This window comes from Onychostruthus taczanowskii, unplaced genomic scaffold (genome assembly GCF_017590055.1).
Source record: "Onychostruthus taczanowskii isolate IOZ18803 unplaced genomic scaffold, ASM1759005v1 scaffold69, whole genome shotgun sequence".
Classification (NCBI taxonomy): Eukaryota; Metazoa; Chordata; class Aves; order Passeriformes; family Passeridae; genus Onychostruthus; species Onychostruthus taczanowskii.
In genome coordinates this window covers 3,763,140-3,787,963 of record NW_024504676.1, presented here as the reverse complement: position 1 = coordinate 3,787,963, position 24,824 = coordinate 3,763,140, and the positions used below count along the sequence as shown (strand labels likewise).

At 46.2% G+C, this 24,824-nt stretch overlaps 2 protein-coding genes across 5 annotated transcripts in view; one reads left to right on the top strand and one right to left on the bottom strand.

The window, feature by feature from the left end:
* TSPAN4 (tetraspanin 4) overlaps positions 1 to 11,766 on the bottom strand; it is a 418,001-nt gene extending 406,235 nt beyond the window's left edge. For 2 of the 4 annotated variants that reach the window (XM_041421140.1, XM_041421139.1), the window contains exon 1: positions 11,636 to 11,766. The gene's annotated coding sequence lies outside the window, so the exon portion shown is untranslated. The remainder of the gene's footprint in view (positions 1 to 11,635) is intronic. The other 2 variants (XM_041421144.1, XM_041421145.1) reach the window with 2 other exon arrangements.
* A 103-nt stretch (positions 11,767 to 11,869) lies between these two features.
* On the top strand, positions 11,870 to 15,260 carry POLR2L (RNA polymerase II, I and III subunit L). Its single transcript, XM_041421204.1, has 3 exons — positions 11,870 to 12,001; positions 12,163 to 12,270; positions 14,800 to 15,260. Exons 2-3 carry the CDS (start codon positions 12,176 to 12,178, stop codon positions 14,906 to 14,908), a joined length of 204 nt encoding a protein of 67 aa, XP_041277138.1. The 5' UTR covers positions 11,870 to 12,001; positions 12,163 to 12,175; the 3' UTR covers positions 14,909 to 15,260.
* Positions 15,261 to 24,824: the final 9,564 nt, after the last annotated feature.

Sequence of the window (24,824 nt, the reverse complement as noted above, 5' to 3'; positions counted from 1 at the left end):
AAAAACGGGGGGAAAATCGGGGAAAAAACAGGGGGAAAGGGGAGGAAAAACGGGGGAGAACGGGGAAAAAAAATGGGGGTGGACAGAAAAAAAGGGGGGAAAAGGGGCCAGAAAAAACACGGGGGCAAAAAAACCCAGGAAAAATGGGGGAAGAAAAATGGGGGTGGACAGAAAAAAAGGGGGGAAAAGGGGCTGGAAAAAACACGGGGGCAAAAAAACCCAAGAAAAATGGGGGAAAAACGGTGGGGGGAAACGGGAGGGGAAAACAAGGGGAGGAAGGGAAGGCAAGCAAACAACTTAAATGATTGCTAAAACCATCAGTGTATCAGCTGCAATAGCAGCACTCTGGAGAGGATTTTTCTGAGGCTTTTTATTATTACTATTATCTTATCTGCAGAAGGCAAGCCAAGAAAACAGAGAAATAGATGGAACCAAGCCCTGAATCTGAGCAAGCTCTCTAGAAGCAAATACAGACACGTTTCAGGGCTGGCAGAACACTGTGCTGAAATTAAGTGGCGTGGGTTGTGACGGAAACACAATTTTTCAGATCTGGTAATGCATGCCAGTGAATAAAACTTCCATAGGCTGTACAGCAGCACCTAAATATTTGTCCTACTGCTGTTCATCCATAGCTGGCACACATTCAGAGACTACAAAGACAAAGCCAAACCAAAGCTCAGACTGACTTTTCTACCTCCAATTTGCATTGCACTTTTCCCTCCAGGGATATTTCATGGCTTGGTTTGGATTCCATCCCAGCTCAGTCCCAAACAGAGAGATGTATCAAACAATTTCAACACAATGACACATTTCATTTTGAATTTAAGTATTTGAAATTACTTTGAACGCACATTCGTGACATTTCAATACTCTACTGGGTAACTTTTTAATTCATCCATTTCTCACCCCATGGGTAGAGTATAGGGCTGTGGGTCTAAACTAAAACCAGAAAACTGCACCAGGACAGCACGCAAGCTCTTTGGGTGGAGTACTGTTTGCCCATGGGAAATTAAAACTTCATGACTAGCTATTCAACATTTGGTTATACCAAATACTGTTCACCATGAGCAGGACACAGCCATGAGTCAGCAGCAAAAGGAGACTCCATGAGGCAAATAAGGTAGCTCTGACTTTCACCCCCTTCACTGCAGAGCCAGAGAAGAGATCAACTAACTACCAAATGCCTTGAGAACGTGGAGCAAATGTGAAGGACCAGAGCAACTATGCAACTTAATCAAAAGCCTGCTGAAAGAACAAACTATATACCTACAAGGAAATACTATCAGGAGGGGTCATCAAAAACATTTTCCTCACTGTAACAGACAACTTGGATGGCAGTAAAGGACAGCTGGCTCACCCAGAGCAGCACTTCCCTTTAAATTGGTCAGTGCATGGTCATGTGGGTCTTCCATTGCCAAAAGCCACAGAGTGCAAAAGCAGTCTGACTTTGGATGGATTCTTGCTAGGACTGAAACCTGCAGAGGTGAATTGGGTGCACAGAGAAAGAACTCTAGCAAGGAAAAGAAAAAAGCCAGAAAACAATGCTTAATAAACTGTAAATACTTCCTTACAAAAAATCTTGTGTGTTCTTACACTGGCTAAAACAATGGCCCAGAAGTGGTTCTCCTTTCATAATACAGTACAAAAGAACCTGCAACCAATATTGTCTAGCAATGGCTCATCATGTGTCCCATGAATTAAGGTCCTGGCAATAACCCAGCAGCCACAAGGCTTATGACAGCTTTCTCAGGAACTTATGAGAATTTGACTTCTTTCCAATAAGGCCCTTAGGCTCCCAAAGGAATCCTCAGTTTTTCAAGCCCTAGGAGTCAGGCCAGTGACAGCAAAAAGAGGATACCCAAAAGACACTGCAATGACAATCCCACAGCAGAGCAGGAATGCAGGCAAACAATAAAACTGATGCTAAACAGATCCACAATAAATTGGCCCCAAGTATAATTTCAACTGTAGGGCACTGCCAAAATGAAATGGTCATTTACTGACAGAGAAAGCAAAGAAACATAAAACCTCAATAGAACAGTAAGAGATCACAGACAAATTTTAGAAAGCCTAACACTGCATCTAGATGAAGATAGCTTCTCTTCTACTTCTGAGCAGAGCTCTCTGTGTCCTTACCTCCAGCAGGGGACTAGGATGTTCTGGGCAGTTCTCACTTTCTGCTATAGAGGCATTCTATTACCCATTCTCCAAGTAAGAAATTCTCTTGTGTGTGACAAAGAAGTCCTAATCATCCCAGAATCCCTAACCTCCAGATACCCTGATTCTGTGACAAAGGCAGAATGCCAAAACAACAGTAGCAGCACAAGCAGAGCTACTGCAGCACAGCTCCAGCCCACCACCACCACCACTGAAGTTAAGAAGGCTGGAAATAGGGCACCATGCTGGCATTTCTCTACAGCAGCAATAGCTCTTCTGTGCTCCAAAGACTGTTCTTCGATCCATAAAGCGGCTGCACATGTGCTGGGGGAAAAGCCATTCTTTCACCCACATACCATTTTGTTTTGCAGACAAGAAGAAAAAATATATTTGTTCAGCAAGTACTTTAAGAAGAACAATCATTTCTGCTTTAAACTGACCCCACACACTGAGGATGTTACTCAGCAGAGAAGCAGAAAAACACCTCTCTTTTGCAGAAATGCAAATACATCCAAACACACCTCTTGCCTCAATGCAGACAGGTGGCACCCTTTGTGTAACACTGCCCATAGCTAAGATTCACCCACATTGCAGATAAAGTGCTGCCCAGCTCAGTTATTACAGAGCTAAACGGAATTTATACACACATTCATCTTCCAAGGCTTCTCAATAAAAAGCTATCTTTCAGAGGATACAGGCACTTTCTTAATATTAAGCTTTTTAGCTTCTCTGCTGAGAATGGCAAATGTGATAAATGAAGAAAAGAAGCAAAGCACCTTGACAAGGTCATACAGGAGACTTTTAGGAAAAAGCTGTGGCTGGGGGGACATCCCAGGGTAAAGAACCCATGTCCGTGTTCTCAGCATGTCACTCATCAGGCCAGGTGGGTGAAATACGTTTCACAAGGGCGAAATATAAAAAGATGTCTTTGTTTATGCCTGTTTTGAAGAGAGTAAACTTAAGGAATCAAAATAATTTGGGGGCACCCAAAATATTCAGCATATCCTAAAGGAGAGAGGGGGGAAATGCTCTACAGATAGTTTTGGGGAGAGCAGAGTAAAGTACCCTTTTAGATCAGGCTGGATTTTGAGGTTTGAAGGCAAACTGCAAACAAAACCGCAACCTTAATCTCACAGTTCTTTTTATTTAGGCCAAAAATTAATGCAAAACCCCAACCAAACCCAGCAGTCCCTGGGCACAGCTCAAGCAGCCTATTGTTCCAGGAGGACTTATCCATCACCACAGACAGCCCCCTCTGATCAGGTCGCACGATTGAAGGCTGTACTTCATTATTCCCTCACACCGCGACCGAGCGAAGCTGCGGCAGCGGTATCAGATCAGACAGAGGAGCTGCTGCCCTTCAGAGCAGGCTCCTGAGTAAGAGCTCCCTGATGCGCACACTGGGGGACTCTGCTGCGCGCAGCGGGAACGCTGGAGCAGCCGTGCCACGGGTGCCGTGACTGACTGAGTTTAAAGAGGCAATGCAACCCAAACCCAGGAAATTCAAAAGTCAAGTTGGTCTCATAGCCTGAATTTATTAGAACTTCTAGACTATTTAAGCTGGTAATGGCGCAGCATTCCCAAACACTACACTGTGCCATTCACGTCTTCTGAAAAATCCCTTTGCCCAGGATTTTTCTCCTGGGAAGCTGAGAAGCCTCAGAGAAAAAGGAAAACAATTATTCTCTCCATTTGCTTCTCCTGTGTTTTGCTGCTTTGGAATGTGGCTGGAGATTGTTTACCAACAGTGATTGTTTCATTAGTTTCTAGTGTGAATTGTTTTGTCTCATTGGCCAATCAGTGCCAAGCTGTATTGGGACCCTGGAGAGAGTCACGAGTTTTTCATTATTATCTTTTTAGCATTCTGTAAGTATCCTTTCTGTGTTCTTTAGTATAGTATTCCTTAACGTAATATAGTATCATAAAATAATTAATTAGCCTTCTGAGAACATGGAATCAGATTCATCATTCCTTCCTTCATAGGGGCACCCTGCAAATACAACACTACACAAATACTAAAGAGTGCTGAACTGCTGGGTAGAGGCGAGAGATGATGAAAAACTCAGTGAAAGCAAGCCCCCCATGGCTCAGTCCCAGCTCCACCATGCTGTGTTCCACCACCGTGCAGCCCTCAGGGCTTCTCTGCAGCAAGCTGAGACCCTCCCTCAGTCCTGGGGCTACCACTCCCCACAGCTTCCCAACACTCTGCTACACCAGCACCACTGTGTTATGATTAAAATGCTAGAACTGGCTCTTGAATAAAAAAGAAATTCACCTGCAAGCAAAACAACTTCAAAATCCATATTCATAAAAAGTGTTTGAGGAATGTAGAGGCCTCTCTCTTTTACCCACTGAAAGGCAACAGTCCTTGGTCTTTCATATAAAACATGCCGCAATTTCTTTCTTTCCTGCAGCGTAGTCGCTGTGCATGTGTCTACCACTGTATTACCTCAATATTTTTGCTCAAAAAAGCACTTCCCTAACAAAAAGGAATTCATTGGCACAAAGCAAACGGTATTACTTCTGCAAAATTTCATTTGAGAAGCCACAGCTAAAGTGCAGGACCCCTACAGTTCTCAGTTCTGCAGTGTGATAGCTTCAGCATCCCTTGTGAGATGAAGCATGTCACCTTAATGCATGCTTAAGGTGAGAGAACAACCAAGCTGATGGGCTCCATCACCCTAAGGACACAGAGAGTGACATACTTAATCTGATGAGAGGCACTAAAGCAGCACCTCTTAATATTTTATGAAACATTTGGCTGTTTTTAATTTTAAAAACAGCAGCTCAATAAACAAAGCAATGGAAGATTCCCTGTGGATGGCACTATGATAGGTGCACAGCAGCCCACTCTGCTGAGTGATAACATCGTACCCAATGCATCAAGTCTGTCCTCCTCCCTACATCCATGCTGGAAGGATGTACACTGGGAGATCTCAGGCTCTTCACACCACCAGGGACTTTTCCAGAAATAGTTGTCTTTCACCAGAATACAGTGCATAGCAGAGGCAGCTTTTGAAATGGTTTAAGACATCCAGCTTTCATGTGGCTCCTCAATCTGGACACAACAGGCTGACATGTCCAATCTGAAGTTGTTTTAATCAGAAAAAATACATTTTCTTCCCTATTTTCCCAGTTCTGGAACAAGATTACAGACACAGACTGACATGAAACACAAAATGCAAGCATCCCACTTCATTACTACACTTGCTTTAAGTTTATCTGCTTCCTTAAGCAGCCACTACTGGCCACTGTCAAGAGATAAGGTACTCAGCAAGATGCATCTTTGCTCCTACTTACAGCAATCACTTTCTATTCCCACTCCCATGAAGGTTTGCAAGGTGCAAGGCTGGCCAGAAGACAAATGGAAGGAAAAGTCCGAGCACCAAGTTCGATTACAGACATAAGCATCCCCCAAAGGACAGCCTTCAGCAGAGCCTGCTCTTTAATCCCGTGCTCCAAATACATCCATCACCACTTATGAGAACCTCAGAGATAAGACTTAAAACTAAGTTAGAACATCTTCCCCCCTGCTCCTTTTCATTGCAATTCAGAAATTCATTGATGCCATGGTAAAGTACTACGAGAGGGATGGCTCCCTACAGTGCCTTTGGAGACAAACCCTGATGGGACGGGGCCTGTGTACAGAGCCAGAGAAAAGGGTTCCCAGCCTAAGGCAGGAAGCACATCAGAGGCAAAGGCACATCCACGAGCTCACTGGGAATAGGCAGTCCTCCCTCCATGGAAGAACACCACCTTGGGGCTTTTCCCTTCAAGCATTAATAATTGACAAGTCCTGCCCTCACCTCAACTCCACAGTCCATTCTTCACTCTGTGGGAAAAAAAAGGTTCTGCAGAAATTAAAAGCGCTATCCAAAGAAAGGGGATTATTTTGTCATCTGAGGACACTTGCATGGAAGAGTAGAACTGATGGGCAGTCTTGTGATCTTTCTGATTAAAATGCTGCCTCAGGATATTACTCTCCCCCTCCAACATGAAACAGTCAATTAGGCTGTGATATATTCATGTAATAAATACTTTTTCTTATTAAATATGTCAATCTAAGACTGGCAATATTTTTGCCTTGAAGTCACCTTACTAAGAAGAAACATGACAGATAAATCCAGTCTTAAACTAGTTAAATACTGGCATCTGAGGAAGCAGAAAAGTAGGGAATAGACAGGTCTATTTTTCAATCCCATCACAGTGCTTTAAAAAAAAAAAAAAGAAAAAAAAAAGGAGGGGACAGGAGGGCCTCATTTCCATGAAGAGCCATCTTACCCTTTCATTATTAATTTTACATACACATGCACATGTACACACAGACAAGTACACTCACCTTTCACCTACAGCAGGTAAAATTTCCATAAAACCTCTACAGGTACAAGAGCATATTAAACTGAACAGCACAAAAATCTGTTCATGGCCTCTAACACAATGGTGTCAGATGACCATCCTGATGACTCTCAGACCACTCTCTTACACCACATTAAAAAAAAAAAAAAAAGTTATTATTGAAACAAGAACTGTCTTTGTGGAGCATCTACCCCTAGCCAGAACACCACCTCAGCTCTCACTTGTAAGCACAGCCAGGATCATGGATGGTCCAGCTGTGCTTTTCCACAGCCATGTCCTGCCTGCAAGAGTCCTGAGCAGAGAGCACCATCCCAGCATGCCAACTCCTGTTCAGTGAAGCAGAACAAAATCACTGCCCCACAAAAACAACATAAATAACAACATCTCTGCCCCCTTCTCAAGGAATAGGCAGCAATCTTTATACCTAACACTAGAAGATCTTAAATCATTTTATGGGAAAACATTTGCATTTTTGGATGCATCTACAGGACTTCCTCATATACTCTATTTAGCAGAGACATCTGTTACTCAATATATATATATATATATATTTCATCTAAATCCCACCCTCTGAATCCTTTCCATCAGTTGTCACTGATGAAGCTTTGTGTGCAAAACCAAGCGCATTCTGCCCCCATTAGGAAGCCAATTACAGCAGGAAAAACAAGCAATTAACAAGGTGCAAAATAAACATCTTGCCACCTGCCTTTTAATAGCAACCCCACTTCAAACAAGTCACAGTCTCAGCACAGCTTACAGAATTGGCAACTGATATTATATATGTATTTATGCAGCAGCTGTTCTTCATTGCAACAAATATTACAGGCTTACCAGATAAGGTCAGCATATTTAAAAAAACATATAGCAAGTATTAAAACCTGCTTTGAGGCCCTGAATGATGCTTTTAATGAAATCAGCAGCATCAGGCTTGTGTGGCATTACAGTAGAGCTGCAGTCACATCCCCAGCTTAGAGAGATTTCTCCTCATTTCTCCTTGCTTAGCAGCTTCAGCATTTGTTTCGCTAAATCCAGGAGCATGAGCAGCTCTTAAATAGTGTCTGGGGCAGCCAACAGCACAAAGCTCTACAGAGCAGACAAGTCTTTCCTGCTTCCATCATCCCTGCCTCTCCTTGGCCTTCTCCACCTCCCTACCATCACATCACTACACCCAACTGCACTGTGGAGCTGCGGGAAGAAAGTCACTCACTAAAAAAAAAAACTTTAAAAAAATAATCAATGAGGAAACAAATCTATATTCCATCTCACTCTTTGCTCCTTAAGCTTTCATGATTTAGAGGGGAAAGGAGGACTTCCAAAGACACCCTAGCTAGCTCCAGAGGGTGCTAGAGTAGCTTCCCTTCACCTTTTGTGTGGAACAGGATGAATGACACACTTCTGAGTAGTTAACCAGGACTAGAGAAAGCCCAAGAGCACGTCTGCAGGATTTAGCAAACTTGGAGTGCAAAATGTGCCTGAAAAAAATAACAGCCAAGCTTCATCCTGCATGTTTGTTTTTGTATCTTTCCCTCTTGCTCTGACTATCCACTGCTATGTAAATTATTTATATACATTAAACTTTCCATGTCACATTTCAGTTCCTGACTAATGTCCTATTTAACCACTCATTTCACGATTCATGTGAGTCTCTTCCTCTTAGGATTCTTCCCTCTCTGGTCTCGTTGGGATCCAAGGAACAAAATACTGAATACGGTACTTTTTCCATTGTGCACAGGATTCTGAGTGTTAGCTGGAGATGGAGAGAAAATTGTTAACATTCTTTCTCTAAATGACCACAGGGAGCAACAGGGAAGAGAGCTTTTAACTCCAAGCAGGGCCAACAGGGCTACCCACAGCTTTATAGAAGTCTGCATCATGATCAATAGCACTAAAACAATCCGTCAGGGAGAAGTTTTCATAAAAAGTCCTATATTTAAATAACAATTCACTACCCTTGAATACCACTGGCATGACAGATCTTAAAAGACCAACATCTTCAGTTCTGGCCATTATCTACACGTACACAGAATAAGCAAAGTCAGAAGAAGGGGAACAACGACAGGAGGTGAAAGTGGTGAAAGGTCAAAATTTACCAGACTCACGAGGGTGCACACCTAAACCGGACCTACTGCAGCCAAAAAGTAAAAAACACCTTTTAGCTACAAGTTTCTCATGCTACCAGTGCAAGTGCAGAGATCTCACAAGTCTCCTCCAGCCCTAATTACAGAGACAAGGTCAGAAAAGACAATCTGCCAGCATGAGCTGCAGGAGGTCATATGGTCACTCTAGCTACAGAAGTATTTTAGGAGTAGTTCAGTCGGCCAGTCACTTAACTGACTTCATTTCTGTTTGTTTTTTAAACAAGCAGCAATATTTTCCCTTGCATTTTGTGGATGGGAGAACAGGAAGCAGGGTCTACTCCTTAATCACCAGCCTAGGATTTCAGTACACATCACTAACAATGCCACGGAGCAGCCATGCCTAGCTGCATTTTACAGATCTAAATCCACCCAAAAATGCCAAGAAGGAGCCTCATCCCAGCAGTGACAGAGGGTCAGAACGCTGTCAGCTTTCAGGAGTTGTTCAGATCACAGGAAGAAGGCGGGTGTGTTATCTGCACTGTATTATCACAACAAATCCACGTGACAGAAGCTGCTCAAGCTGCTCCAGCTGCACATCAAGAAAGCAGCCCACAGTTCTCAGGCTTTCTTCAACTCGATTAATTCTAGGGCAGTCTCTTCTGCTTAACGCTGATGAGGGCTGCAATGGGTTTTCTGACCAGCAGACTGCCTGAAGGCCCAAAGAATCAGCAGTTTGAGGACTGCTGCTTATTGAAGGTGGCAAGAGACCAGAAATGTGGCAAGAACTTACTGTGAGAAAGAGTTGCACTTCTAGTTCTAAGAGCTGGGACTTCAGTTCTTGCAATTCTTCTTCAAAGGATGCTTAAAAAGACCCAGTTGTTGAATTCTTTCCACCCTCTTCAAAAGGATGGCTGAAGAGCTCAAATTTCACTAAACACTAACAGCTGAGTGCCATCAGTACCCAGCTCACCTGAACAAGAGTGGAAAGCTGGCAATGCCACAAATGGCTCAAGCTGCAGTCCTCCTAATCAGCGTGAGCTAACAGCCCATAAAACACTGACTAATTCCCAAATAGTCACATGTGTGCACATTCTCCCACAGCTCTTCTAAACAGACTTCAGCAGTTTGGCAAACGGTCAGATTAAGCAGAGGATATATGAAGTTCAGCAGAGAATGTTTTTGGTATGTAGCAGTTTCTCCAGGTCATAGTTCATAAAAATCTTTACAACTTCTAGGATCAAAGGAGCTGCAACCGTGAAAAACCTATTAGTTCATTAGGTCCATCACCCAGCCAAAGCAGGTTACCCAAAAAGACAGGACAAAGTTAAAGTAATGGTGTGCGAACAAGCCGAATACATTTTGCTTTGAAAAAAAAGACGCTGAGCAAAGTCAGATATGTGAACTCGGTCCAAAAGTTAAAGTTCAGTTTTGTTTTTAAGAAATAAGCAAGCACATTTCTACAAGGCAGCTATAAAATGCTAACCTATATCTAATGCTGTGGCTTAGCTATGAAGCCCAGCTCCAGCCCCTCTTCCTCACTCTCAATTGCAAATTTCCATCTCCAAACACAAATGCCTTTTACCACACAGTTCAGTAAGAAAATTACTTCGGAGCCCTGGTACTGAAAATGCATCAAAGCACAATCTTCAATTTCTCAACTCCCCACCCCCTCCAACCCCCAAAAAAAGAAAGAAATCAAAGGATAAAAAGGAAAGACACAGTTTTTCTCCCACTGGCCTACAATAACAATAATGATCATAATCTAGAGATCGCAGGAGGTTCATCTACCCTCCATGCCAAGTCAATTTGCTCCATTCACAACTGCGCATAATTATTCCTGGGACTGCAAAAATTACTGTCTTTTCACTAGCAATAGAATTGTAAAAATGCTTTCAACCTCAAGCCCTTATTTATTAAAACAAAACTATTTGCTCTTTTACGGTTCATGTTAGGTCTGGCATTTCTGTGCAGAGGGTCAATAATCCAGTCGTTCAAAAAATAGTCACGAAAGACGTATTAACATAAGCTGTGCATTAAGACACAATTATTTATATGCTTGACATTAATGGCTCTGCGCTGTGCGCTGTATCAACTCACAGATACTTTAGCAGGAAAATAACACTTTGGGAGAATTTCTGCTCTCCCAAGGACAATTAGCCTAAGGCTAACGCTGAAACGAGAGAGCAATAAGGACTGACAGAGGGATGCTTCATCCCAGAGTCTCCAGAACAGCGATGCCCGTCCCCAAAGTTTGCACCCATCACAGCACGCTTCCCTCCGCTAAGCACACAGAGCCGTGCCTAACGCTTCCCCAGTCCTTAGATTAACGACATACGAGTGCAGCACTTTCAGGATGCGTTATCCGCTGCTCAGAGCTCCCCGGCGCGGGTGCCCGGCGGGACCGGCGGCGCTGCCCGCAGCCAGCCGCTGACTGTCCCCCGAGCCGGGGAGCGGCCCCGCCGCCGCGGGAAGGCTGCTCTGGGTGCGGGCACGGCCGCGACAGCGGGCGGTACCGGGGCAGCGCACACCGGGCACAGCCCGGCGGAGCAGCACCGCCAGCTAACGGGACGGCGCCGCGTCCCGGCTGGCCCCGGAGTTCGGAAACTCTGGCAAACCCGCAGCCACCGCAGCGCCCGCAACTTGGCCGGGGCTCGAGGGCGAGTGGCACCGGAGAGACGTCGCCTGTCCGGGCTGTACGGAGCCGCGGAACGGCCCCGCAGCGCCGGGAGCGCGCTGTGCGCCGCGCCGTGCCGCCGCCTCCCGCCGAACCGCGGGCCAACAGCCCCGAGCGACGCCGCGATGCTGCGCCGACAGGGTCGCGACACGGCGACAGCGGCGGGTCCCACCGCCCCCCGTTCCCCTGCCCCGGGGGAGCGAAGGACGCACGGCGCCGGTGCCCCTGCCCGCGGCGCGGCGGAGCGCGGAGCTGCCGCGGGGCGCCCCGGCTCCCCCTCAGCCCTGCCCGCCGGGATGCCCACCCCTCAGCCGGACCGGGCGGGCGGCTGCCGCGCCGCGGCCACCAGTTGCGCTTCCCGCTGCGGTACCTCAGCCAGGACGGGATGAGAAGTCCGCCCGCTGCCGAAGCCCTCTCGCAATGCAACAAGTGCCCGCCCGGGCGCGGCGGGAGGAGGCGGCGCGGGGGCGGTCGCGGTGCCGCCGCTCAGCGCTCGGGGCGCCCCGGCCCCCCGCGCTCGCGCGCGCGCGCGCTCTCTTGGGCCGCCGGGGACGCCGTACCGCGGGCCGCTACCATCAAGTACACAGGGGGGAGTCGAGCCGCTCAACCCGCCCGCCCGCCGTGTCGGGCCGGCCGGCGGAGGCGCGGTTTCCCCCGGCCGGGCGCGGTGGTGGCGGCCGGCGGCCATCGGCAGCGGAGGAGCCGCGCGGTGGGAGCCGCTCGCGGGGCCGCGGAGGTGCCGGGCGGGAGCAGAGGGCGGGATCGGGATCGGGATCGGCCGCTTTCCTCCGGAGAGCCCTCGGGACCGGGCTCCTGCACCCCACAGCCGGCGCGGGGCGGCGCAGCCCTGAGCGCGGCCGCTCGGGCGGGCGGTGACGCGCTGTTGTGTCGTTGCAGGCACAGCGCGGAGATGATCATCCCGGTCAGGTGCTTCACGTGCGGCAAGATCGTGGGGAACAAGTGGGAAGCGTACCTCGGCCTTCTGCAGGCGGAGTACACGGAAGGGTGGGTTTGCGTTCTGCGTGTTGGAGTGGCGCCGCGGGTGGGATGCCGGAGCTGCGGGGCTGGAAGGGAGCTCTGCAGAGCCTCTCGCCCGAACTCCCTGCCCAGGCGGGCCCAGGGGCACAAGTGCAGGGTCGTGGCATCACGAAAGAGACGCAGAGAAGCTAAAATAATCACAGGTACATCCTGAGGTCGTTTAACCAAGGGTTAGAAATGACAATAGGCAACAAAGTACTTATTTCCCCACTGAAGCTTTGAGGGTAGCAGTGTGGAAGTTGGCCCTTGTACCCAAAACATTCCCAAATATTTAACTCTGTACACATTTGCTTGTTTCTTCCCCTTCCATATACCCAACTTTGACACCAACGTGATCAGTTTCTTAAAGGCAGAGAAGGAGAAATTTACAAGTGTAAGAAGTGTTTAGCGATTTTGGTTGGTTTGGGTTTTTTTTAAGCATTTTAACCCAGGCTTGCTAACCTTATTTTTGAGTACTGATTTGCTGGAGAAAGAGGTTTTACCTGCTTTAGATACCCCACTGATCGTCCTAACAACTCTGTGTTAAGAAGTCTGTGCATCCCTTGCATAGCCAGAGTTTCTGCTAATACTTAAAGGAGAGTATGGTGACACTACCTCAGAAGCTTTGAGAACAAACCTTGAGAAACACATTTGCATCAAGTTTAAGTATGAAACAAGTAAAAGCATCCATGGATGTTTGCAATTCAGAGGAGTGAAAAAGAAGTTAGAAATTTAAGTGATGTTGAAGTAGAAAGTAGATGTTAAGTCGAAGGCAAATAATTTAGTTTGTTTTCAGGCAGTTGGGGATCCTAATCGATTTACAGGTAAGCTAATTAAGTTTACCAGGACTTTTCTGATAATGCTTCTGACATGTATTCTAGGCATTACATTTTTTTTCTTCATTATCCCTCTGCTTTTGTGTAGGAGTTTTGTGTTGTCATTGACAAATGCTCACTTGAAAACAATTGTGGTCACTGGCTTGATTCTGGGGTGCTTGTTCCAGTTAATGCAATTATGGTGTTGTAAGAAGTTCACAGATATCCAGCAGCTAAAATCTTACAGTGCAGTACTGCACTGACTGTTAATGGTGGCTTAAGAAATGGATGGAAAAATAGGAAAACTTGTCTAAATAATCAGTAGTTTAAAAAGACATCCACACCTTTCTGTTTGTCCCTTAAAAGTGCTCTTTTTGCACAAGTCCTTGGAAGCTGGAGGAAAAGGCAAATACAACTAAAGTTGTCTTAAAGTATATAGCATGACTTTGGAAATTGTGATTAATGTTAGTATTTTGCATCTCTGATAAATGCATATGAGAGTTCAGAACTCTCCAGTTAGCTCTTAAAATTCACCTATCAACAGACATCAGATGCTTTTGTTCTCAGGTGTTTTGGAAAACTGAGGCATGGTGTGATGTTATTTATAAACATTCGTTCTGATGCCCCACAGTGCTCTTACACTTGTCTGAAACAAGTTTTGCAGGAGCTGTCCTAGGACGAACAGCCCTGCTGCACTGTCCACAGTTGCAAGGACTGAGTGCCAGCAGAGAAGCTGCTGGAGGTTGGCTCCTGCAGTTGGACTGTACTGCTTGAGGCCAAACAACCTTTTCCCGTTGTCCAGCAGAGGCTTCCTTTCAGTCCTTTGTATTTCAGAAAAGTATCCATCGGCCTATCCTACAGGAGAATTACAAGTTCCAGGAAATGAAGTTTGTTTTGAGCAAACGCTTTATTGCACTGCATTATACCAGTATCATCATAAAGACCTGAGATCTGTCATGTCTCACAAATGTCACATTCTGAAGGAGTGTCAGACTGGATTTATGGTGCAGAGGTTGCAGCTGAAGATCCTGGTAGTACAGTGACCTTTAAGAGGACTGATAGGCACAGCCATGGGAAACACCCACAGCGTTCGGGCTAGGGTGACTCAACATCCTCTGCCCAAACACAAGAATCTGGAGCAGTCACTCTGAAGGAGTTCAGTGGAAAGACTGTGAAACACTGTTTTCTGACCAGCCTGCACCTACCTTACTTGTGTGTGTGTTGGGGCAGGTTGTATAACCGAGTGCCTCCTCCCATGGGAGCTGGGAAGGATTGTAGCCTTCTCCGAATTAGCATCCCTGCGTGGGGGACTTGGCATTCCGAGTTATTTTAGTTTCTGTATATCTCACCTTTTTAGCGTGGCTCAGAACTTAAATTTATCTTGTGAAATAGGCAAGAATCATCCTCAGTTTACAGAAATATGTTAAAACAGTGCCCTCTGAAAGCTGTGGCAGCTGGGGACCCTTCTCAGCAGCAGACCCTGTGCTCTGGCCGGCTGGAGAATGGGCAAACACACTCTGCAGCACTAAGGGAAAAGGGCATTAACAGCACGTGCTGAATTTCTGTCTGTCTGTCTTTGAACTGCAAACAAATTTTCCTCTATGACTGAGCTCAAAGTAATCAGGGTGTTGCTTAGGAAACGCTTACAAGTGGTTCTGACTCACTTCATCTGTTATGTTTTTTAATTGTTGTTCGTTAATAGAGATGCCCTGGATGCCCTTGGCTTGAAGAGATACTGCTGCCGCAGAATGCTCCTCGCCCATGTGGATCTGATTGAGAAGCTTTTGAATTATGCACCCCTGGAGAAATGAGATGGAAAAAGCACTGTGCTGCAAGCCATGTGGAACGTATCTCTAATTTAAACTTGAAACTGGACTTCAGGCACTAAAGGATGAAAGCCAACTGTAGTGCAACCATCAAGAGATGTTTATCTTCTGGATAAAATACTGCCCCAAGCCACTAACCTCTTTCAAGGAAACAAAGGAATGATGAAGTCCGCTTAAACAAGATTTAGAGATTAAAAGTTTGGATGTTTCTTCTTAAATCTGTGTTTGGAGTTGTGAACTTCGAGATGCTTCTGCCAGTAAAACCAAATGTTTGTCCATGTAGAAAAACTATTATAGTTCATTAAAATGTTGAAATAAAGGAGGTTTTTCCCTTGTAGCCTTCCTACAGTTTCTGGATAAAGTGTATGCTTGGATCTTGCGGGTTACCTTAAGGTTAGAGGTGTTGCTGGGTACCCGTTTCAGTGTCCTACACTAGCCAGGCAAGGGTTAGAAACACAGGACTGAACTGTGGTTCCAGTGACAAGGAAGTGGGTAAGTTTGTGAGGCAGCTCCAGAATGCTGCTGGAGCCTGCAGAGAAGGCTTCCCACGGCAGCTAAAGTCAACTTGTGTTCTCTTCCCCAATCCTTACCAAACACTGGGGCTGCTGTATCACAAAAACACTGATTCAGATGGTGCAGTGCCTTCATTTAAGCAAAACACGTCTGAGTGTCTCCACGGCGAGCACTGGATGTGAGGATTGAGGCGTGCTGGTGTGAACAGGATCAAAGTGCTGCTGCTGCCAAGCACCTGCACCCTCTGTGGCTGGTACCAACGCTTTCCACCGCTCCTCATCTCAGTGGCTTCACGTTGTGCTGCGCGTGTGCCGCGGTGCTGCCCGGCCCGACAGAGGGTCTGCAATGGAGGGAGAGGGCAGGTGTGCTGCGGTGCTGCCCGGCCCGACAGAGGGGCTGCAGCAGAGAGAGGGCAGCTGGAGCTGCAGGGCTGGGAAAGGTCACCTGCAGCCAGACAGGCACTGACCCTGGCCCGGGGTCTCACCTTGCTCTTGCACAATCAGCTTCTAAGTTGGATCGTGTTTTCACTCTTTGCTGCCGTGCATGGTGTGTCCACAGGCAGACACACCCATCTTACCTGAAAGTGAAGGAGGGCCATTCCTGCACCTCTGTGGGTTTGGGATTCTGTGCAAATGCAGCATTAGTTCACCATGACAGCCCAGTAGAGAATGGGCTGGAAAGCAGAATAATTGCTTAGGATGCAGTCTTGCTCCTTGGTGCAATTAAACTTTTGGCACTCATGTATCAGCTGCAGGGTAAGAAGTATCTCTGTGGATTCTTTTCTGTAGTACAAGGAATCTGGTTTGAACAAACCCTGTGTTTACAGAAATAGTCATTATTTAATGTGCTTACTGAGTCAAACTTGTACCCACAAAGCTTAAAACTAGATTGTCTCACAAAACAAGAGGCAGGACTGCTGCTTGCCTTTGGCTATCACCCAACCAATCTTTACACTTGAACTTGCTTTTCAATTTACTACAAGACAGTAGTAGATGTTTCTCATATTCAGCAATTCTTCACTGAAGACATCTTAAAACCTGTGCTTTACCCTAATGCAAGGAGAATTAAGCAATTAATTCTAGCATTTGTTTCATGGTTGGGTAGCTTATGTTCTGCATGCCTGCTGTATTAGCAAGCTGAACACGCTTTATAAAAACAAACCTAAAAAAGCCCTTCACTTCTCTCTCAGGCTATTTTGTAAAAGGGACACTGAACTAGAGGATGACCTTTCCCAAGTGAACTCGTGTGGGATGCTTTTCCCTGTCAGAGTGGGGTGAGACACAGCCCTGAGTGCCAGCCTGTTCACAGATCCATCGGCGGGCCCCGCGCTCGCTCCGCGAGCTGGGAGCGCAGCAGCCCAGACGGGAACGTCTGGCAGAGGCAGCGTGCAGGAATGCCGTGCAGAAAGCTGGCCTGCATCACTGCCAAGGAACTGGATTAGATGAGCTGACAGCACTTGGTTTCTATCTGCAAAAGCAAATTTCTAATCTCGCTTTCTGCTTTAGAATAACATGTTTCTTTTCAAAGCGGTGCCAAGTTGTCTGATATTAAAAGTTACGGCTCCTAAATACTTAATAATGAAAATGCAATCTGCAAAAACACAGCGGGCCTTGTTCAAAAACTGCGAAGGAAAAAGAAAAACCCACCTTGTTGCTCTCATTACTATTCTCAAAACCAGTGCAGTGCAGGGTGCACTGGAAGCCCATGGCAGTCTGGTATCACTCCCTCAGACAGATGTTACCCATGGAGCCGCAGAAACACCTGAGCAGCAGGACTAAGTCACAGCAGGCACTAATATTAGCTCATACAGCCCTTGACGCCCTGTGTGCACCACAGCTTTTCCTCAGGAGTTTGCAAATGCAGCATTAACCAAAAAAAGCCATTTCTGTAACGTAGCAAAGCATACCGTTCATCATGATCATGTGAAAAGTTGTCTCAAGAGTTTTGTCCTTGGGAGGGTTAGGAGCAGGAGCAGAGCTTAAATCCTGTTGCAGAACAAGTCTGAAATTTTTAGTGGATTTCTATAAATCCCATCTTTCACCCCTGCTCATTGGTAACTAGGAAAGTAATTCCCTTTTTGCTGTCACTTCCCCTGTGCTACCTTCTGCAGCAGTTAATAACATAAGAGTATTGGATCTGCTTTCTAACCTGCCAGATGTCTTTGGGAAGAGCCATTAAATATGCTCACAACAACCACAGTTTTTCAAGACAATGTAAAATATGTGTATACACAAAAGAAATAAAAAAGCCTCAGTTTTCCCTCAACCAGAAAAAGAAGCCCTTGACAAAATCAACAGATAGGCAGCAGTGGGGAAAAAAAAGAAGATAAATGGTAGTGAATATGCAGTCCTTAATCACACGAAGAATTCTGTCAGTTGGAAGGTTTTTGAAAAATACAAAAATCCCACCACTCCTCTGCAGTCACTTACTCACTTTACATGTAAAACATTTTGGAAATTTTTCAAGTCTGTCTTGAAAAGCTGTTGCAGGGCTCCCACTAACCCAGGTCGTGGTTTAACCCCAAGCAGCAATCAAGCCCCACACAGGCACTCCCTCATTTCCCACCAGCAGGAACGACTCTCTCTGGGGAGAGAATCAGAAGGGTAAAAGCTGGAAAATCGTGGGTGGAGATAAAGGCAGTTTAATAGGGAAAGCAAAAGCTGCTCACACAAGCAAAGCAAAACGAGGAATTACTTCCATGCTTCCCATGGGCAGGCAGGTGTTTGGACATCTCCAGGAGAGCAGGGGCCCATCAGGTGTAAGAGTTTCTTGCGAAGACAAATGGCATCACCCCAAATGTTTCCCCCATTTCCCCCCCTCACTTTACATATTGATATAATTTGGTCTGGAATATTCCTTTGGTCAGTTGGGGTCACCTGTCCTGCCTGTGTCTCCTCCCACCCTCCTATGCACCCCCAGCCTCCTCCCCAACATGGCAGTACCAAAAGCAGAAAAAGCCTCGGCTCTGTGTGAGCCCTGCTCAGCAATAACAAAAACATCTCTGCATTACCAACCCTGTGTTCAGCAAAAATCCAAAGCACAGCCCCATACCAGCCACTGTGAAGAGAATTAGCTCTAGCCCAGCCAAAGCCAGCACACCTGGTATTGGGAAAGCAAGCAGTCACAATCAGAAGTGTGACAGAAGACCCTCTGTCACCCAAGCCACAGCTTCCCTTCACACATCACAATCATCCCAAAATAACGAAGCAGTTCCTGTGACACGTGGTGGGAGCTGAGGTCATGGAAGTAGAGAGGAACTGCTTATGGAGCTCAGCGTCCTGCTTCAACCTGGAGCATCAGCACCAAGCTGTGTGGGCCTGGAAGGCTTTACGTTTCTAGAAATTACAATTTTAAACAAAAAAAAAACCCTCTTGATCATAATTCTGAGTCCCTCTGCAGGAAGGAAGTGAAATGCTTTTGTGCCGATCTCTAATGAGCCTCAGGTTTTATATCTCAAAAGGAATTTTGCTCTGAAAAAACACCTCTAGTGAGGGTCTTGCCCCAGGGTGATTTACTGAGAGATGTGTGCTGGGCTTTTGTTCTTCCCATGACTTTTCCCTAAATGAAGTCTGGAATTAGATAGTAAAGTCTGACTTCTTGTATATGTTTCTTGTCTATATGAAGAAATATGAAAACTCTCAAAATCCTGATTAAAACCATTACACAAACCCCCTTAGCAGTGTATTTCCATCAAGATGTCTAACTAGCCCTGTGGCTACAAAGCTACATTTCACTGATAATAATCTGTGAGAATCCAGAACAGGAGCTACCTCTTTCCCTGTAAATGGCCCTAAATGGCCCTACAAGAAAAATCAATCCTTGCCATGACAAAAAAAAAAAAAAAACCCCCCAAAAAAAAAAAAAAAAAAAAAAAAAACACAACAACAACAGAACAACCACACCACCACCCAAAACAAAACACCAGAACCAAATAACTTATTTTCCTTTCAATTAGCCAGCAAGATTTTCTTATTACTGAAACTTCTCAGTTGAGGTATCTCCAAGACAATGTTGCTTCCACCTGGCTCTGACTGCCCAGAATATGAATATAGATTTGCTTTCCCCTTCAGTGCATTTGCACCATGATTTACATTGTGGCTTTGCTTTCAGCCCCAATTTTTATTCAGTTCCTCCAGCCAGTGAGAAAGCATTTTTAATTGCTCAGTGGGGACAGCACAATAAAGATGTCTGAAAACCCAGGACAGGGAACACGTGGCCAAGCCTTTGGCTCTGCCATGCTGGATGGTTTGATGTATCACCCACTGAAGTCTGTTGGAGTCTTTTCATTAATTTCAGTGTGACTTAAAATGGCCTGGTAACCTGTGGCGCCCTACACCACTCGGGTGTCCAGGATTAATTCATTTTGTTAAGTTCTGCTAAGAAAAGCTGTTTGAGGTGCCCAAGCATTAGCACTCAAAAACTTTCAGATCTTGCTGCAGACTTCAACCACGTGCATCTCTAGCACATAAGGCCATAGAAGAAAATAAAAGATAAGAAGTTACCTTTGGCTTCAGTGACTCCTGCCACTCAGGGGCAACTGCAAGGCTTTTGGAAGCAGCACAACATTCACATGGCAGGAGGTCTTGTTTAAACCCTCCTTGCCCTCTCCTTCACACTCCCTCCCAAAAATATATAGGGAATGTGGAGCCAAGTCATGCAGAAAATGTCATGGTTTGCACCCCTAATCTAATTCCTCCTTCTCCACGAAGACACATCTTCCAGACTCTGTCAGTCCTCCTTTGTGGTGAGCTACACCTTGTCTTGTGCTGTAGGGCACAGGTAGCAGGGGTGAAGCCACTGTGATCCCAAGCACCACACAGGTTTCCCACAATTACTCTCAGGATACACCTGCTCCTGTGTTTAACACTGAGTCTTGTAACAGCCAAGCCAGAAAATTCATGAAGGAAAGCCCTTCTTTATCCCTCCCAAATACCATGCAAATGTTTTAATAAAATGGGTTCATTATTTCCTGCTCTTTAGAAGATGAACAACTAATGATCAAAGAAAGGAACAGAACAGCTGACAAAAAGCTAAAAGCCCACAGACTTTAGGGAGCTTAAGAACCCTGGCAGTTAACAAAGCAAGTGGAAAAGGCTGTGGTCAAGCCTTTCGGTGGGCACCGATGATTTTGAATTAACACACTGCCCATCCCACAGGCTGGATTTAGAGCTAGCAAGAATAAATACTGAATACTCTGTCTTTGAAAATCAGATCTCCTTCTTTTAAAAGCAAGTCTACTTGGAGAACTCCAAGAAATTAAGTAAATTTAAAGAAATCGGTGCCAGGAGTAGGACAGCTGTGCTCAGCACCTACTTTTAGATACTGACCTTTCGTGAGCTGCTGCTTTCCACATTTTCTAGTGGTTCATTACAGCTGTATCTACAAGCTTTGAATTTCTTCAGAGATTACCTAAATGTCACTTTCCTTGCCAACATCTCTCCAGAGACTCATTCCAAGTGCATGAAGCTCAATGGGAATCTTTCCTGAAGTACTTTGGGTCCATCTTATTCCACCCTCTCTTTGCATTCTCAGGCTGGTCCACAGCAGCAGCAGAGACTCCCTTTGCCCTTCTCCACGTAACAGCATTGCTCGTGTCTTTTAAAGACAGAAAAAGGCTTCAGCTCATCGTGTGTCTTCAGGGACAGGCCTTGACAAGAACATACAGCCTAGTTAATCTGAGCCTTGGGCAACCAGTGCAGTGCCTCAGTTTCCCTTTCAGAACCTCTGGGATGGCACATCCCACTCTTCAGAAATCATCAGAGATGAGCAACAAGGAGTAGCCCAACCTCACCCAACCCCTGGTGTCTTCTTGCATCCTTATCAGCAACCCCTATCATATATCCTCAAATCCTAATGGAATATTTTTAATTAGATTTTTTAAAATCACTTTTTGACACTAGGCAGAGCCCAGTGTGGGAACTGCTGATGGAAAGCTGCTGCCCTGAGCTTTTGCAGTAATTTAGAGATCAGCAGCATCATTGTATCCAGCAATCCAGAAGGTTTATAAGAACACAGCTAAAGCCCAATTATCCCAGCTATTTACTGAAAGCTGCCTTAAAGTGCCTCCCTACTTCTTTTTTCCCTTTTTAATGAAGTCTTCCTTCCAGCAGTGTGTGAAAGTGTGCTCCTTCCCAGGCAGTGACAGGAGGGAAAGGGAGGAACATCCCCTTTATGGAACAAGGGGGTAAAGGGTAATCAGAGCAGTGGCACCTACTCAGGGCTAAAGGCTGAAAATGAAATGGGATGTGCTCCTCCCCGCCCTGAGCAGCCCCCACCCACCAGCTGATGGGCTCTGCCCAGCCCCTCCCCAATACCATAACAGGTACAGCCAAGCTCCCAAGCCTCCCATTTCCAAAGAGAGTGGGAATTCAGAACTTTTGTAGTTGAGTTTATAAATGTATAGGCAGCAATGCAATAGCTAATGCTTGGGCTGGAGGTATAACAAGAGGTTTTGCTGAAATTCCCCCGGAAAATTTAAAAACAAAAATCAGATGAGTGCTGCTCTAGGCTGTAGGCCTTTCCTTGTAATGAGATGTGCAGCTGAACCAATTACTAACTTTAGGTTTTTTTTAAAAGCAATAGCAGTTTGACTAGGAGGTCTTCCTCCAGGAATGAGCTAGTAAATGAAAGCATTAAGTTAATAAGGGCTTGAGTGCTTCAGATCATTACAGAGATGGCCTACAGCTCCACACTTCACCAACTTGATTTTTTTTAATATTATTGTCAAAACAGCTTAAAGAAAAGCGCCTTTGGATCCACTCAGCATTAAATGCAGCCTAAACAAATGGCTGCTTTCCTCCATTAAGCAATATTTTTAAAAGCAAAATACTAATAATTAAATTCCACTGATGAAAAATTGCTTCTAATAAATAAAGAGAAAGAGATGCCATTGGCCGTGGCAGCTTTCATGTCAGTGACCTGAGCTGCTGCTGAACCAAATGGATGTGGTGCTGCAGGAGCAGCACCATGGAGAAACTCCCATTTCAGCTACAGCCAGAGACATCTTGGGATATGGTTCCTGGTGTTTGAGCAACAGCCAGGGCAGCCAGTGATTCCTGCCAGCCTGGCATCCCCCAGTAATACCCCTTTTAGCCTGCCTTCATCTCAAACCACCAATGGGCAAACTTACTTTGGGACAGGTCCAGAATTGTGATCTCTGTTGTCCAGAACAAAGCTGGAGCCCCCACCCAGGCTCAAAGTGGTCATGCACAGTGAAGGTCCTTTTCCTTCGTGGGGGCTGGGGCCAAACTGGCCCAGACTCACCACAACAGTGGTGTTTACCCTCACCCCTTGCCCCAGCCAGGGCAGCATGCCCAGGAGGCCAAAAAACTCCTAATGCTTCCACATGTCAGCCAGGGCACATCCAGGGGGGGTTCACAGAATCAATTAGGTTGGAAGATCTGTGAGGAGGATGAAGTCCAACCTGTGACTGAGCATCCCATGTCAACAAGATCATGGCTCTGAGTGCAACATCCAGTCTTTCCTTAAACACCTCCAGGGACAGCGACTCCACCACCTTCCTGGGCAGCCCAATCCAGTATCTAATCACCTTCTGTGAAGAAATTCCTCCTTATGTCCAACCTGAATCTCCCCTGGTACAGCTTCAGACTGTGTCCTCTTGTCCTGTCGCTTGTTGCCTGGGAGAAGAGACCAACCCCCACCTGGCTACCACCTCCTTCCAGGCAGTTGTGGAGAGTGTTAAGGTCACCCCTGAGGCTCCTTTTCTCCAGGCAAAACAACCCCAGCTCCCTCAGCCAAGTTCCAGAAGCAGGGAAATAATATTGCATATGAGGTTACTGCAATATCACAAACTTAAGCTGGTTATTTCTTTCGTCTTTATTTTAAAAGCTACAATATTCAGGTAGCTCAAGGAAAAACAACCTTTGGATTTTGTCTGCTCATAAATCCATCACAACAGCTTGGGGGAAAACAGTAAATAAGATATTGGAAGAAGTGCACAAGAGGCCAAAAGAAGAGCATCTGCCTCTGGATGTGCTATTTGCAACCAAAGTCAGGTAGCAGGCTGTGATATTAGTGTGTGGTATTGATTTGTTCTTAATCCAGAGAAATGCCCCTGTAATGAACTCTGCTGTGCCCTTAATGATTTCATATTGAAGGATGTTAGGTGCCTTGCTCATAACAGAGTAACAGCAATTCCAAAAATAGCAATCCTCATAATAAAATGTTATTGAGAATCCTGAATTTCAATATAAAAGGGACTCTGCTGTACTCAAGGGCTTACAAGATACAAATGCATACTTTAAAAAGTTGTATTAAAGTCATGTTGGTACTTGAGTTACTGAGACACCATGAGATGCTACTCCAGGGAGCAGCTGAGCCCCAGGTCCCCAGGAAACTTTTAGTCAGGTGTAATACAGGCTGGATTTAATCCCACCAGATGACTGGGATTGGATGTCTAGAAAGAGCTGAGATGCTTTTGGCAGCTGCCTGTGAGAGCAGGAGGGTTTGGCTGCAGCGCTCCCCAGCAGCCATCAGGGACAGCTTGGGAACAGGCTGCTGGGCCAGGTGCCACGCGCCTGGTCCTGGCTCTGCTGCTCATCCCCAGCCTTTGGCAGATGTCCCTTCCAGAGGGTCACCACCAAGCTGCCACTGCAACTGGGGCATGGAGGCTTGAGGGAGAGGGTGGCTGCTACCAGCTTCCCAGTGGGAAAAAGCATTCCTGCCAAGATCTGGGCCACCACAAAGAACTCAAGAGCTGGGAGCACCAGGTCTAAGGCTGACCTCACTTGCAGGTGATTCCCCAGCCTCAGCTTTACCAGTGCTGCAAACAGGAGCCCCAAGTTAAGCCCACCAGACTTCCTGGCCTCTATCAGCACAGAGCTCGTCCTGCAGGCTGGCCCAGGGGGAAGGATGGTGGCTCCCCATCTGCCACCACATGGCTGGTGCCAGAGCCCCTCTCCTGGACCAGAGGAGCAGAAGGGAAGACCCAGCCTTGCAAAGAGATGCTGGGGAGTAGCTTCAAGCCTTCAAATAAACCTCAGGCTGAGCACCAAGTGACTTCATTAAGAGAAACCAGGAGCATCTAGTGGGACTGGAGACAGGATTAATTAGGAGGAAACAAGGGTTGAAAGTTTGCCTCCTACTAGCCCCAAAAATAAGCTCAGAGGTTGGTTTTTAGGTTGTCCAGGATGCAGACTAGAAAAAAAAGCTATTAGCTCAAGTATGCTTTATTAAAACCATAATTGGTTTAATTACAGCCCATTGCTCCTGACCCCTGCCCAGAAGGTGATGTCAGCCAGGCTGCCCCTACCTGCAGGGTCTGTGTGTGGGGCAGGTTGGAGCACCTGAGGGGCTGTGGCTTGCTGCCTCCACCAAGACCCATTCCTGGGGAAAAGTGGTATTAAAAACTGGACCAGAATGGTGAACT